Source organism: Heliconius melpomene, chromosome 17, assembly GCF_056956725.1.
Source record: "Heliconius melpomene rosina isolate 202511_hmr_F chromosome 17, ASM5695672v1, whole genome shotgun sequence".
Taxonomy (NCBI): Eukaryota; Metazoa; Arthropoda; class Insecta; order Lepidoptera; family Nymphalidae; genus Heliconius; species Heliconius melpomene.
In genome coordinates this window covers 11606423-11621679 of record NC_140405.1, presented here as the reverse complement: position 1 = coordinate 11621679, position 15257 = coordinate 11606423, and the positions used below count along the sequence as shown (strand labels likewise).

The window sequence follows — 15257 nt, the reverse complement described above, 5'->3', positions numbered from 1 at the left end:
CTGTCTCTCCTCAAAATCCAGTCGCTTAGCAGTCCGTAGAGTTCCTGAAGTACTATCTACAGTAAAAACAATATCATCATTTGATTGATCTGGTAGTGAATAAGTTACTATGCCACCTGTACCTAAATCTGGATCGAAAGCTTCGAGTACGGCAACTAGGGTACCAAGAGGTACGTCTTCACGGATGCGAGCGCTGTACGCTGGTAATGCGAATCGTGGTGCATTATCGTTTACATCATCTACTGCGACACGCACTAAAGCTTCGGTCCTTAGTCCTCCGCCGTCTGTAGCACGCACTGTGAGCTCGTAAAGTGCACGACGCTCACGATCAAGTGGTGCACAAACTGATACAAGTCCAGAATTCTTGTCTATACAAAACTCTCCTTCTCCTCCACCAGTGAGACTGTAGACGATATGACCGTATTCACCGCTGTCACGGTCAGTTGCATTTGCTTGAAAAATCGCAGTCCCGTTAATTGCATTTTCTGTTACTCTAAAGCTTGCTAATGTCTTTTCAAATTGCGGTGCATTATCGTTCACATCAAGAACTGTAATTGGCAAAAGCCGCGACGCTGAGCGTTGTGGGTGCCCGAGATCGTAAACTGTTACATTTAAATAATATTCATTTTCTCGTTCCCTATCTAAGTAGCCAATTACTTTAAGCTCTCCAGTGTCTGGATCGATCCGAAAAGCGGAATCGGCATCTCCACCAGAAATTGCATATACTAGTAAGCCATTATACCCGAGGTCTCGATCTCGAGCACGAAGACGGACTAAAGATGTGCCTAAGGCTACAGACTCATTGACTTTCACTTCCACAGGAAAATCTACAAACTCTGGATAGTGCAGATTTTCACCATAGCGTGATGGCGCAAGAGGAAAATCCTCTGCAAAATCAATAGGAGCGTTACTTCGCTCTGCGGCAGCTAATAACTCTGTTAGTCGTCGAGCAATGGCAGTATCCCGACATTCTAAAGAATTTGATTCCCCACCACTGCCCGTGCTGCTCACAAGATGTAAAGTTAACGAAGCAGCATCAGCAAAATGTGTACCATCAGTCGCTGTAACATTTAAAACACGTGTTTCTGTCCGTACGTCACCAAGATCACATGATAACACAAGTACACCAGTGCTAGAGTCTAAAGAAAAGCAATTATCTTCATTTCCACCTATTATACGATATGAAACTACATCCCCAGCATCAAAATCAATAGCTGAGAGTGTAACAATTTCCGATCCGATGATTAATCGTCGTGATAAGTACCCAACGCAATCAACACGTTCGAATTGTGGTCGATTATCATTAACATCTTCAAGTCTTACAGTAAGTCGCATTTCTGCTTGACGTCGATAAGGGATCCCCCAATCACTAGCACGTATTTGTAATACATATTCTCTACGCATACTTTCATAATCAAGCAGCCGTGTAGTTCTCACGGCTCCTGAAAAATGATCTACATCAAAAGGAACTGGCTGTAGGTTAGCAATACTATATGATATATATGCGTTCTCTCCGGAGTCTGCATCACGGGCTACTACTCGAGCTACAACTGCTCCAGTTGGGCCGTTTTCAGGCAATGTTACATCTATTTGTTCTCTTTCAAATACAGGATCATTATCATTAGCATCAACTATAGCGATTTTTACCTTTGCAGAGGATTGTTTACGTGTTCCCGCATTACCCTGGTCAATAGCAGATACTGTAAGTGTATATAAAGACTTTTCTTCAGCGTTCAACGCCACTGCAGTGTAAAGGACTCCGGTGTCTGGATTAACTATAAATTCTCCCCCTTCATTACCACCCACTATTTCAATGTACACTCTGGCATTCTTTCCCTCATCCCGATCACTCACTTTAAGACGTATTACTGGAGTGTTTGGTGGTGCAGTTTCAGAAATACTTGCTTCATAAATTTCACGGCTAAATATTGGAGTATTATCATTAGTATCCGTCAACATAACTGGTAATGTTAAATAGGAAGAACGAGGAGGTTTTCCTGCATCCATGGCACGTAATGTAAGGTTGTACCCGTGCGGTGCGCTTTCTCGGTCAAGAAGAGCGTGTACTACTATATCATACTCTCCTGATTGGACTGAGTTTCTTACACGAAAATGACCATCAGGATCGCCATCAACAACTTCGAGTCCAATAATGTGTCCATTTTCCCCTGAGTCACGATCTGTAACTTCAACAATTGCATATATTTCTGCCGTAGAGTTCTCAATCAATTCAGGTAAATGTCTAACTCTTAGCTCAGGAGCATGAAGGTTTGCTTGAATTACCCGGACTACTACGGAGGCACGAGCTGCTGGTGCACTTTCACCTTTAGAAATCAGGGAAGCACGATCATGTGCCAATATAGTAATAACATAGCGAGAGCTCTCGGCTATTGATAAGGCACGAGTGACTGTGACTACTCCGCTAGTAGGATGTACCGCAAAACGATCGGTCGTTTCCGCCAAACTGTAGTAGATTTCTCCATTTATACCAATATCAGCATCCTCGGCTGACACACGAACGATACTTGAATGTAATGGTGCATCTTCTGGCACCACTGCTTCGTATTCAGTTGGATAAAATAGTGGGCTAAGATCGTTCTCATCCGTGATCTCTACAGCTACTACTGTATCAGCCTCAAGTTGACGTCCGTTTGGAAGCTGTGCCGTCGCTTTAATTTCTAGTCTATAGTTATCCTTTCTTTCTCTATTGAGAACATCGGAATGGCCGGTGCGTGTTCTTATAGAAAGGAAACAAAAATCACCAATTACACGTTCTTCTGCTTTAAAAAATTTGTCTCGATCGCCATGTTTGATCCGGTAACGGATGCGTGTGTCGGGCGCCGGTAATCGTAGGCCCAGAGGGTCGGCAGCAGGCGGCTGCACGGCGTAGCTTCGAGGCGGGCTGTTTTCAGGTATGCTCACGTTGTAGAGTGTATGTTCGAACTGCAGTCCCGCCTGGGCCGAGGCAGGCGGCCCGGGCCCAGCGCCGCGCACGCCGCACAGCACTGCCAGCACCAGCAGCGCGCGCGCGCTTTCCATCGCCACTCTTGTCTTCTGCAAGATAAGTATTTACTATATAAAGTTATTATGAAACTTAACAAAAAATAGTAATTGATCATAAATATATATATTTGTAGTATTTTGAGACTTATTAATTACTAGCGGACGCGCGCAGCTTCGCTTGCGTATTTAGGGGGAATTCTAATAACCCATGAAACATGTGTTCAATGAAATATTTTTAAGAGTCTAAATTTCAAATTTTATAAAAATCGGTGGCGATTTTAAGATTTTTCCATACAAACTTTTATCCCCTTATTTGCACCCTTCGGCGGTGAATTCTAGAAAACCATGAAACACATGTTCAATTAAATATTTTTAAGAGTCTAAATATCGAATTTTATAAAAATCGGTGGCGATTTAAGAATTTTTCCATACAAACTTTCAACCCCTTATTTGCACCCTTAGGGGGAGAATTCTAGAAAACGACGAAACACGTGTTCACTTAAATACTTTTAAAAATCTAAATTTCAAATTTTATAAAAATCAGTGCCGATTTAATTTTTTTTCCATACAAACTTTGAACCCCTGTTTCATCCCTTTAGGGTTAAAATTTTTCAAAACCCCTTTTTAGTGTATGTCCAGATTACGAAAGTAAACATCTGTCCAAATTCCACGTTTCTACGCACAGCGGTTACGGCTGTGCGTGCGTCTTACCTCAGTCAGTGAGGACAAGTCCTTTTATATATATAGATTAAAACTATAATTTAGAGGACTTTAGCTATTTATCTGTTCAATAGCAGAATGGCAATTTCTTCAGCTGTAAAGAGATGTTTTATATTTTGAGGTTTTTTCAAGTTTATGTAAATATAAATTTAACCGACACGTATAAAGATATATTATGTATATAATATGCGAAAATTATAATGTGTACCTCATGTGTAGGACGTGAAGGAGTAGTCGAGGGCGCTCGCGCAGTGCACCTTGTTCCCCGCGTTCACTCTAAACAAACAAACAAAAAAATCATATAGTTCTCAGTATTAAAACAGACTATTATATTTTGTAACTGACTAAAGTCAATTAGCGTGAATGTAAATATTCTACATGACTACTGATTCATAAAAAAAATATTGAAAATTAAATCAGTTTCACTCAGGGTAGACGTAGGAAACTTAGTGTTAAGACACTCCGTTACCGATTTTTTCGAGGCTTTACGTGTTGAGAGGCTGTTGTGGCGCTGGGGTAAAAGAGTCGACGACGTCGAGACTCTTCTTCGCTCTGACAACAAGACAAATGCCGGTCGTTGAGTTCCGCTACTCAACACGGAATGTTTAATTCATACAAACTATCTATTATTGAATCAAATATTACAATAGCATATATTTGGCCAATGCCTCTAGATTTCGGCGAAAAGTGGAGAGCGAAGTGTCTTAATATTATGCCCTCTGCCTACCCTGCTACTTGCGGGATATAGCGTGAAGCTGAACTGACTTAACACTGATTCAACGGCAACCATTAAGCGTACTAGACAAAGACGAAACTGAGACGAATGCAAAATACGTCTACATGAAAATATAAGTACTCAAGAGCAAATTGAATACGATTGCGTAGTCCCAACAATGAGAGCGCGTCTCGTCCTGTCTGCACTCTCGTCTGAGATTGTATGCAGAGGAAGTTTTTTCAAAGCTGGTACCTTTATATTCGCGGGATTAACTGTAATGCGAGCACGTTAGTGCGGGCAGCCACGAGCAGTGAGCAAGGCAGGTAGCGAGGCTATTGTTATACCTGTCGGCTGTCTTGTTGATTTCTGTCGTAAACTGCACTCTTCTTAGAAGAGATGTTATTTTTATGTTGATAAATAATGTAATGGTTTTCTGTTTATTTAACTTTTAAATAAAAATAACCAAGCAAAATATAGCAATAAATATAGTGTTGAAATATTGAAAATGTTTTAATTTTGCCTCTACGAAAATTATTTTAGTTTAGTTAAGTATTTGCGCCATTTAGTTGAGTCGTGCCACTAATAACGCGACGGATTGTGGGTTCGATTCTTACTCAAGGAAATGTGATATTTAATGTTTTTATTTCATTTTCTTTCTCTGGTAAGGAGGCAAAAGCGCGGCGTTGAGGTCCGTTCATTCATCACGCAGTGCCTCTAGAATACGGCGGGAAATGGGAATAGAGTATTTTAACACTAGGTTCCCAGATTCCATAGATAATATTATATAGATTCCTAGAGTTGTATTATGTAAGAGTCGTCAGCTGCACGGGTAACTAACTGCCTACTATGTGCATACATATTAATCTATTACTCTCTCTTAGAGAAGCCAGCTTTGATTATTCATAAGTACTGTCGTTTAGTAAAAGCAACTGGGAAACTTCGCTTTATAGTAAGCTAACGTTCAATCGTAAAAATATTAGAGCAGAAACTAAATTTAATTATTTTTTTAGTTCAAATAATTTATTTTTAACCGACTTCAAAAAGAAGGAGGTTGGTTATCAATTCGACTGTATTTTTTTTACAATAAGTACCCACTGGACAATATTTTTAGCTTGCTCGCCGTGTCCCGCATACAGAGTGAATTTAGTTTTAAGACATTCCTGAGTTCTCAACGCACTGTCAAATTATAAAGATATTGTGTGTTGAGCTTAACGCCGTGCTTTGTCATTATTTTAGAGCGGTTATTCAATAGTAGTAACTCCTAAAAGTGAATTGGGATAAAACTTCTCGAGCTTTCTGTTACTTTCGTAGTCGATATAATTTTAAGTATAACAAACAGTTGTTAACTGGTTACTTATAGCCAGTAAGTAACCTGCCTGAACGGTTTTTGTTAGGAAGTCGAGTGACGTCACCGCGCGGTGTGAGTCATGCGCACGCGCACGCCGCTCGGGTGCTCGACGCATTGTTCATGTTTACGCTTCAAAGATCGCGCCGCCGATGTTTTAGTGATCGCCGAACGCTTCTAGCCTAGTTCCACATATACACTGCCTTTGTTTTATTTTTTATATAAATAAATATTTGATTCTATTCTTTGTTTATTATGTTAAGGCGCAGTAACTACATTGGAAGTTTTAGTTATAAATATATCAGCTTCACGCTGTATCCCGCTCACAGCAGGGTAGCTAGAGGGAATATAGTGTTAAAACACTCCGTTTCCCATTTTCCACCGAATTCTGAAGGCGTTCCGTGTTGAGTGACGGAACACAAAGTCGCGCTTTGCTTTGTTTCCAGAGCGAAGAAACTAATATATTAATAAGTAATAATTAATTCTCCCGATTGGGAATCGAACCCGCTACCGTCTCGTTTACGGTCACATCGTTGTGACACCGGGCTGGCCGCTCGGCGTTCTTATATATACCATAACTACTAAAACTTAAAAGTTAAATTCCTCAGTGCCGCCACAGTGCACAGCGCGCACCGCGTGGGCGGGCGGTCGGGCACTGCCTAGAGCGCTCTACGAAATTACAAACTTTGAAATACTTGGAAGTTAAACGTCGAGAAATTACATTTAAACAGAAAATTTATATTTTATGTATTTGTTAAATAATCTTTAATTATAAAATGTTCTAATATATATACGAGTAATAGGTTCTCATATTTGATGTGATTTTTAGTGATTACTTAGAAAAAAAACATGTTTAGATAAGACAGAGTGTATTCAGTAGTAGTGAGGAGAAGTGCTAAATTTTGTTAAATTAATTTATATATCTTTTTAGCTTCACGCCATATGTCGTACAGATGAATGTAGGCAGAGGGAATCTGGGAACCTACTGTTAAGACACATCGTTCCCCACATTCCGATAAATTCTTTAGGCATTCTTTAGGCAATTCTTGAGTGTACACAACGTTATGTATTACTCGAGATCAAGGAAAGGGAGGCCGTGTGCGCAGGCAGGTAATAAACGTGTTGCGACTTGTTTACTTTCTTGCATTTCACGCAGATTTTTACAGGCATTCTATATATACAGGTATTGCATAGAATACCTGGATTATACAGATTGCCGACTAGATCTAGCTAGACCGATTTTATAGACCTAACAAGTAAAATAATTTATATTATATTAGAAAGGACATAATTTGTGTATTTTTTTTACATTATCTTTTGGATATAATATAAAACTAAGTTTAGGCGATTAAAGCCGGGTTTGGGGGGTTGGCAGAACTCGCCGCTTTTAGCCTCATTACCAGAGCGAGGTAAAAAAAATATTAATACAAAATAATTTATCCCCCAAGTGAGAATCGAACCCAAAACCTTTCACGCTTACAGTCGCACGCGCACCTGCGTCACGACTGGCCTCTAACTTTGATTTAGATAATCATAACACAGTTTATAATAGAATATTGACGTAGATATAGTATACTATAGAAGGTAAAATAAAGAATAGTTAAATAGTGATGTCAGCAGCGACCGCCGGCGGGCGCCGGTCATCGGCCTAACCTTCGCACCGCGTATAGAGATATGCGCTAAGTGGCCCACTGATTCATGTTGCCGAGATAAACTCCGCGACCGCGACCGTTACGTCTCTCGATATCTCACAGATATTGTGTAGAGGCCGGCAGGTAAGAAGGAAGTCGCGTCTTGACTGAGGGAAGGGAAGGGAAGTAATTCCCTAAATTTTTTTTAGTGTTACGGGTAAGATAGGTAGAGGGAACTTAGTGTAAAGACACTCCGTTCCCCATTTTCCGCCGAATTCTGGAGCCATTGCGTTAGAGTGGCGGATTTAAACGCCGCATTTTGCCTAACATCATCAGGGCATTTGTGCTTACGCTACGACTGGCCTCATATTTAATTCATCCTTAAAATATTATATAATGCAACTAGCATTAAAATAATAATAATAAAAAAATCCAAATGGATGTTTAGACTTTAGATATTGTAATTTCATAAGTAATAACTAGACTGAATGAGCTAGTCTACGCGACGTGACGAGGACAAAGCGCTAAAGTTCCGCACATTCATTAAGCAGAAAGTATTACCTCGTGCGTTTGTTTGCATATAAACTTGTGATAGTAGACGCCATATTTGGCTATATATATTTCCTTACATTTTCTTAACTAAACATACTATGTTTATATAAATGGTATAAGTTAATTAATTATTCGGTAAAAGCTCCAAGTGACAGGTAATCTAGATAAGGAACGATCGAGAAGAGAGTAACGTTTGTTTGTTGGTAGAACTTAGAGAGCTTACGACACGAGGCGGCGCCCGCGCAGGGCCGCGGTGGAATGCGAGGGGAGCGGCGTGGGGAGGGGACAGAGGGGGCCAGAGGGGACTAGAGGGGGACAGCCAGTACAAGGGAAGTGGGACGGGGGTTCACTTGAAGATCAACTTGTCTGCCCAGCGCTGGCATGTCGCTACAAACATCTGTTGCTCCGAATACTGATTGTTGTGAGAATTCATTGATTTCTATAAGAATGGCCTTCACGCTGCCGCTAGTGTATATGATGTTACTTATAGTTGGACTCAACGTTCTCTTTAGTCGTGATACATACTCTATTACATTTCTTTGTAAGTTGATGACATATATTCAGAAAAAGTTGAGAGATATCATACGACATTTAACATTCATACATATAAATTACAAGGGCTCGAAAATACGTTAAACTAAATTTAAATTAAGAAAATAAAAGATTTTGGACCTTTTGTTGATAGTTATTTTTTTCTATTTAGATAATTTCCTTATACATACACAAGTATATAGAAATATGTATTAAAATATCGTACTCACACATTGTTGTTCTGTAATTTAACAAACATTTATGTCAGTTCGCTCGGTTTGGAATAATTAAATAATAATAGATAATTTGCGTAACTGTTAGGTTGCTATATTTATCGATAGATAATAATATGCTGTGTCTTACTTCTCTGTAATATACCATAGCATGGCCATTGTTTCTATCAAAATTGGCAGCCAAGTTTTTAATTTTTAAAAATACAGTATTATTTCCTTTCTCAAATTTGCTATTGCAAATTACCTCAAAGCTGGCTGGAGCAGTGAAGGCGAAAGGTGTTAGTGTTTTGATAAAGGAACCCCTGAAGCCTTCTCCTGTATTCACAAGTCCCAGGCACTGCTCTGAGCTCAAAAACAACAAGTGCATCATCTAAGTCTGTAGTTTACCTCAAATTATTCAAATATAGAAGACAACACTAGTTAAAAGCTCTCTAGATTCAGGTAGTGTAAGAAATAAAATTACTGTAAAGAATTATTGGATATTATCAATAATAATTCACGCTTTATCTCGTATTTAGCCTGTCAAGGAAAAAAAATCTATCCATCCATCCGTTATCCGATATCAAACCTAGAACTACTGCGCTTTCAATCGTTCGCCAACAAATCACACCTCGATGGTAATTGAAAGTTTATTTTTTAAGAATACATAAATTATTAGTAAGAATTAGTTGCTACTACGTTTCCCGTCCCCCACCTTTACATGCCACTAATTTTCAGTTGTCAGAGCCACGCCACATGTTGTCGGTTCGATTCCCACTTGAGGCAATTAAATATTTAATATTTTCATTTCCTCGCTCTGGTAAACTAAGGTAAACTCTGATAAGTAGAAAAACCATGACGAATTCGGCGAACCAGAATTCGGCGAATTCGGCTTTCATCAGCTTTTACTGAATTGAAGTAAATTTATTAATTTACTTGATGTTTGTTCAAAATGTAAAATAAACAGGTGCATTCTGCTAAATGTGGGTTGTCTATGATATTTAAATATTTCACGCGAGGGTTGCACGCTTTTGTGGCATTTCTCTTTGATGTGAATGTTTCCAGTATTTTCTTTGCGGAGTTTTCGTTCGTAATGGCCATGATACCGTTTATACGCGCTTATTCCGAGAAAGCAAGTTTGAATTAAATTACTTCAGTTTTTATAATGAATAACATTCCGACTTCAACGTTCTAATAACTGTATGTTTTTTAGCGTCACGCGGTATGCGGGGTAGGAAAAGGGAACCTAGAGTTAAAAATCCGTTCCCCATTTTCTGCCAAAATGTGGTGGCTTTGCGCGTTGAGTGGTGGAACTAAATGCCGCGCTTTACCTCTCTCTACACCAGAGCAAAGAAATTAAAATATATAATTTCCTTTAGTGGGGATCGAACCCACTACTGGCCTCATCCTATATGTGTTTATTTAGCAATTATGTTCGTTTCGCAGTATCACAGTAACTGCCCCGACGGTATTTCAATTGTTACTTATTAAAACAACGAGGGACTTTTATTCGCGACAAGTAATTTAATTCCACTCATTTGGTTCTGCTTCTAGAGGCGCTGAGCGAAGATCGCTGTCGTTCATTATCGACGACTACGTACTACTATCTAGATTCTAGATCTATATTTATAGTGAAATTGGAAAATCTATGTCTGAATATGGAAGATATACAAGAATGTTATTGATGGTATTTAATACTGTAATTTTATTTCAATAGGTTTTTTTAAAAATAAAGGGACTTTCAGGCCATTCGTGGCGCAGTGGCACAAAGTGTGCCTGTAAACGCGACAGTTTGTGGATTTAATCCCCACTCGAGAAATTTAAATATTTATTTAAATTTATATTTTTTGTTGTCGAGTCAAAGTGCAAAAAGAAACTTTACTTTTGCAATATAGGTAAAGATATTGTTTTTAAAATTAGATTATAATTAGAAAACGAATTTATTACTTTATAATTATTTAGTTCAAGCGGGCGAAGCCGCGAATATGTTTCAATTTCAGAATAACATATTTGAACGTTCTTTCTCTAGTAAATAAGGCAATAATCTGTGTATTGACTATATTTATATATATACTAAAGAAATGGGGTCAATAATTAATAGTGTTGTTGAAGGGTGGAGGGTCCCATCTGTGGGATGGATCTTATTTATCCCGGTAATTGTATTTTCGATGCGGCGTTTTGGTGACGAGCTGTGCTTCTTTGAAAATGGTACCTTATGACACCTTGTGATACAGTTTCTAAAGAAAATGTAGCCCTCAAATGGTAATTTAAATATCTTTTTAAAGTTAAATTTGTATTCTTGTGAGCTTTTCCTTGTTATCCTTCTTCAATACGACAAATTATGATAGCATTAGTTTATCAGTGTATTATATAAAGTGGCTAGATATATATAATGCAGATTCGTAGAATTAAATGAATTAGTTGAGTAGTAAGGATTCTCACTTGAAACTATAAAGTTTTTATTTTAAAGTAGGTAATTGTAACACTATCGCCTTCAGAATTCGCAGAAAATGGAGCACAGAACAATCTTAAGAGTTTCCAGGTTCCCTTAGTATAAATAAAAAAAAAAATTGAACCTGATAGTAATCTTTGATAACTGACAGTCTGTTTTCGTACAGCTGTTTCACTCAAATACCATATGGCGTCTAATGAAGGGGCACTTTTTACCGAACGTTATTTATGTGTCGGCCGACCGGGCGCACTGCTACGGCTGCCCTGTGTGGAGCGCGGCACCCTGCGGGATTCTCGGTTATTATCGAATAACCATTTCCTGGAGCGAACCGTGATTAACTAAATAATATATTGCAGATTTTTTTTTGGATTTTAATTTTATGTTTTTTTTTGTGTATTAAATTCTCAGGACTTTTGTTATAGGTGCAGTTTAAATACAACTATTTTAGCATATTTAATACTGATTTATAAGGTGTACTTGTAATTGGTTTTAGTTATATATTTTTTTATCCCAAATTTCTATTACTTTACCCTGTAGACTAGCCTGTAAGTCTGTAAATATTCATGTCCTGTGTATCCTGCGTGTACACTCGTATTACATTTAGGAAACTTATACAACATCAAAGTCGTCTTTCTAAAAATCTAAAATAATACAAAAGAGATTTATTTTCCAGAAAGGAAAATTTTATATATTTCACAATAAATATCTTTAAAACGCATTTTTCGTCAACAACAATTGCAAAAAGTAGTTCTATAATATGAGAAATCTAAATTTTTATAATAACAATAATTACTCGTTAATCTATTCCACGACTAAAGGAGTTCTTAAAGCCAGTGACCTCATTGTAATCCGAGCAGTATCTTATCGGTGTTTAGCTGGTAAGGTTGATAAGACGACGGACAGTAGTAGACGCTTAGGAAAGACCTACTTTTCAAGCATTATAAAATAAAAAAAAAGAAATGTGATAATTGATATTCATAAATTCCGCCATTCATCACGTAATGCCTCCAGAATTCGGCTAAAAGTAAGAAACGGAGTGTCATAACACTAGGTTCCCTCTGCCTACCCTGCAATGTGCGGAATATTTTGGCCATCAGGTAAGTATGGGCAGGTAGGTAACATTTTCAAAGGATCGAAATTCCTAGTTATAAATCCGTTTTAGAAATGATAATAATCTAAGGTCCATTTTAGTTTTTTGGTTCTGTTAGTCTTTTATAGCTAATATCTTACAAAAGCAACGTTACGCAAAAGACTGTGCAAAGTGGAGTAGGTTGAGTAGGAGGGCAGACCCTGGCAATAGCCGGGATTAGCCAGGAGGAAGAAGAAGATCTAACAAAAGTAAATTAGCATCTGAGCAGATGCCGTCACCCCAGTGCCGTCACGTTGTGAGCTATTAGCAGAGGTCGATCTTGTTAAAAGTGTCAATTACAATAGTAGAGTATGAGAATCTTGTAAATGACTTTCCTGTTTGTAAAAATACTTTGGGCTTTTTATACTCTTCTATATAATTGTTTCTTTTTTCGTCTTAAATAATTGGCTACCAATTTAATTTTTGCATTCGCAATTTTTTCAAATTTCTACTTCTATTATTTTTAAAATATGCACTACTATTTGGATATCTTTAATCAGGTAGTTTTACTTCTATGATTAATCTTTATTTGATATCTTGGAAAGTCGATGATTCATATATTTTTAGGAGAAATTTTTAATGTCCATAATATGTATGCCAAAAGTGAATGAGTGTGCCGACAATAACTTTTGAATTCCAGAGTAGAGTATGTAACATCAAATAAATTACATAGGCATTTACGATATTCAAAGAGTTCTCATACAATTAAAAATAAACTGTTTCGCTGACACAGTCGGGGTATAATTACTAAATGGATTCCATTCGTAACCGACTTCAGTTTAAGCATATAAGTTCTTGCTTAGCGATTGGTTCTGCTGGTTCTATAACTCACTGCTGTAATCCATTGTAGAGTGTCTATTCACTGCTGTTTGCTTTTAATTCATTCGACAAATAGGCAGGTTCAGCGAATGAAATCAATGGACGTCGAATACGTTGAATTCGAAGCAATTAAAAAATTAAATGGTCGTTCTTTTATGGATCGTTTCGTTGTATTTAGTATAGACTTACAAAAGCTATTTTATTGTTGCAATTATATATATAAAACTGACTTGGTGGATAGATATTTTGAAATGATATAACTCTACGAGTAGGTATATAGGTGATTCCTGTTTACACCTACACTGATGACTCTACTTAATGCAATGTTTTTCTGGAAATCACTTATTTTAGTTTGATATTTTGAACAATTATGAGGCCATCATGGCGCCGTGGCACAAGGGTGTGACTGTAACGCGACGGTAGTGGGTTCGATCCCCACTCGAGGAAGTGAAATATTTATTTACGTTTATATTTTCTTTTCTTCGCTCTGGTGTCGAGGCAAAGCGCGGCGTTGAGTTCTACCACTCAACACGCAATGCCTCCAGAATTCGGCAGAAAGTGGGGAACGGAGTTTCTTAACACTAGGTTCCTTCTGCCTATCTTGCTGTGTGCTGGATACAGCTTGAAGTTGATTTAATTTTATTTATGAGTTATTTTGATAGTATATTTATTGGGATGTAATTAAATTAGTGCAAAATCATTTATTGCTGTGTGGTACGCATGGAAAAGTATTTTCCCAGACTGAACGAACTGTTTTTTTAAGTTATTCCACACTTATGAAAAAAATACTTTTTGGGTAACATAAAAATATGTTTCCTAAAATGTAAATATAATATTTGTTTGATGAATTTCATACATGTTACTATTAAATTATATTGTAATTTGACTAAGCCATTTGAATTAGGTAGAGTCGATAGAGAGCGCGCTACTACTACCATAATTTTTAGGCAAATTTTAATTTGGCAGAAATGATTGTCAAACGCACGTGTTATATTCTGAAAACCCCATAAAATTTTATGGCCATATTTCTATAAGATACTAAGATGGTCTATTAGCAAAGTGCTCTACCAGTACGCGAGCGTGTTATATTTTGTTTTGACTTTTTTAAAGCTAGCAACGTGAGTCATTTGTGTAGAAGCCGTTAAATCTAAAGTGTCAAAGCACTGAGCCGGTATTATTGTCGAGCTCATGTTATATTTACATCCTACGAGTATCTCGGGCAGTCCTCCGGAACGCTCACCTGAACGAAGCCAGATTAATAATTCACTTTAAATATCCGTTTAAAGCGAATACAGGCTGAGCCGCCGCTCGGGATCGTTTAGAAAGCACGGCGAGGGCAGGCGGCAGGCGGCAGGCGGCAGGCACTCGCCTCAAACCGGCCTGAGTTGCCGTTCGGCCACTTTACAACAATTCACTATTATGTTTCACCACGATCCACTCCACACTTATTGAACAATTCCAAGTTGGGAAGTTTTCACAAGTACTGAGCGCGATCGAGAGACAGACCGCGCGCGTGTAGAGGCGGCGTGCGGGGTGCGGGGAGGCTGGTCGAGAGGGAAGCCGCGTACAGCACGTATAACACTCGGGGCGCACGCCGGCTGACTGGCCTGCACCGGCGTAGGCGCGGGGTGCGGGGACACTGGCGAGGGGACGAGCGGGTGTAGGGGAGGGAGGGGAGGTTGCCCCGCAGCTTGCCCTATAAACTTGGTTGTTGCCCGCTCTCGAGCCGCGAGCACGCTGCTCCGTGCCCGCACAGTCAGCACTGCTCGGTGCACTTTTGTGAAAGGCAAATTGCATCGCCGTGCTTACATTCGATACACATATTTCAAGGAAGCCTATAGCATACTTGAAAAGTATATGTATTTCTGTACTTGACTGTACTAGCAAGCTTATACTGAGACTTTAGTGAACTTTTCACTATTTAACTACCCAAGTTGAATGTAAGGCTGTAGTTAGGTTAAATTGTAGAGTCGTAGTAAAGAATTATAATGCCTGAAATGTTCTTCGCTACAAAGCTTAGTTTGTGTAAATAAAATAATATATACTTAGACTTACTTCTTACGCAAAAAAGTTTTTTAAAATGTAATGCCTCTAATGTATGACCGATATCTTTAGAATTACCACTAGCAACTCTATAAAGTTACATTT

At 38.4% G+C, this 15257-nt stretch overlaps 1 protein-coding gene across 3 annotated transcripts in view; it reads right to left on the bottom strand.

Annotated features, from left to right (window-relative positions):
* Positions 1-14718, bottom strand: part of kug (FAT atypical cadherin kugelei) — a 35143-nt gene extending 20425 nt beyond the window's left edge. For 2 of the 3 annotated variants that reach the window (XM_085199847.1, XM_085199849.1), the window contains exons 1-3: positions 14350-14718; positions 3932-3999; positions 1-3054 (exon numbers count right to left, since the gene is read on the bottom strand). In XM_085199847.1, the coding sequence (XP_085055973.1) occupies positions 1-3039 (3039 nt within the window). In that variant the 5' untranslated portion in view covers positions 3040-3054; positions 3932-3999; positions 14350-14718. Of the gene's footprint in view, positions 3073-3931; positions 4000-14349 lie in introns of those variants that run through there. The other variant, XM_085199848.1, reaches the window with a different exon arrangement.
* Positions 14719-15257: the final 539 nt, after the last annotated feature.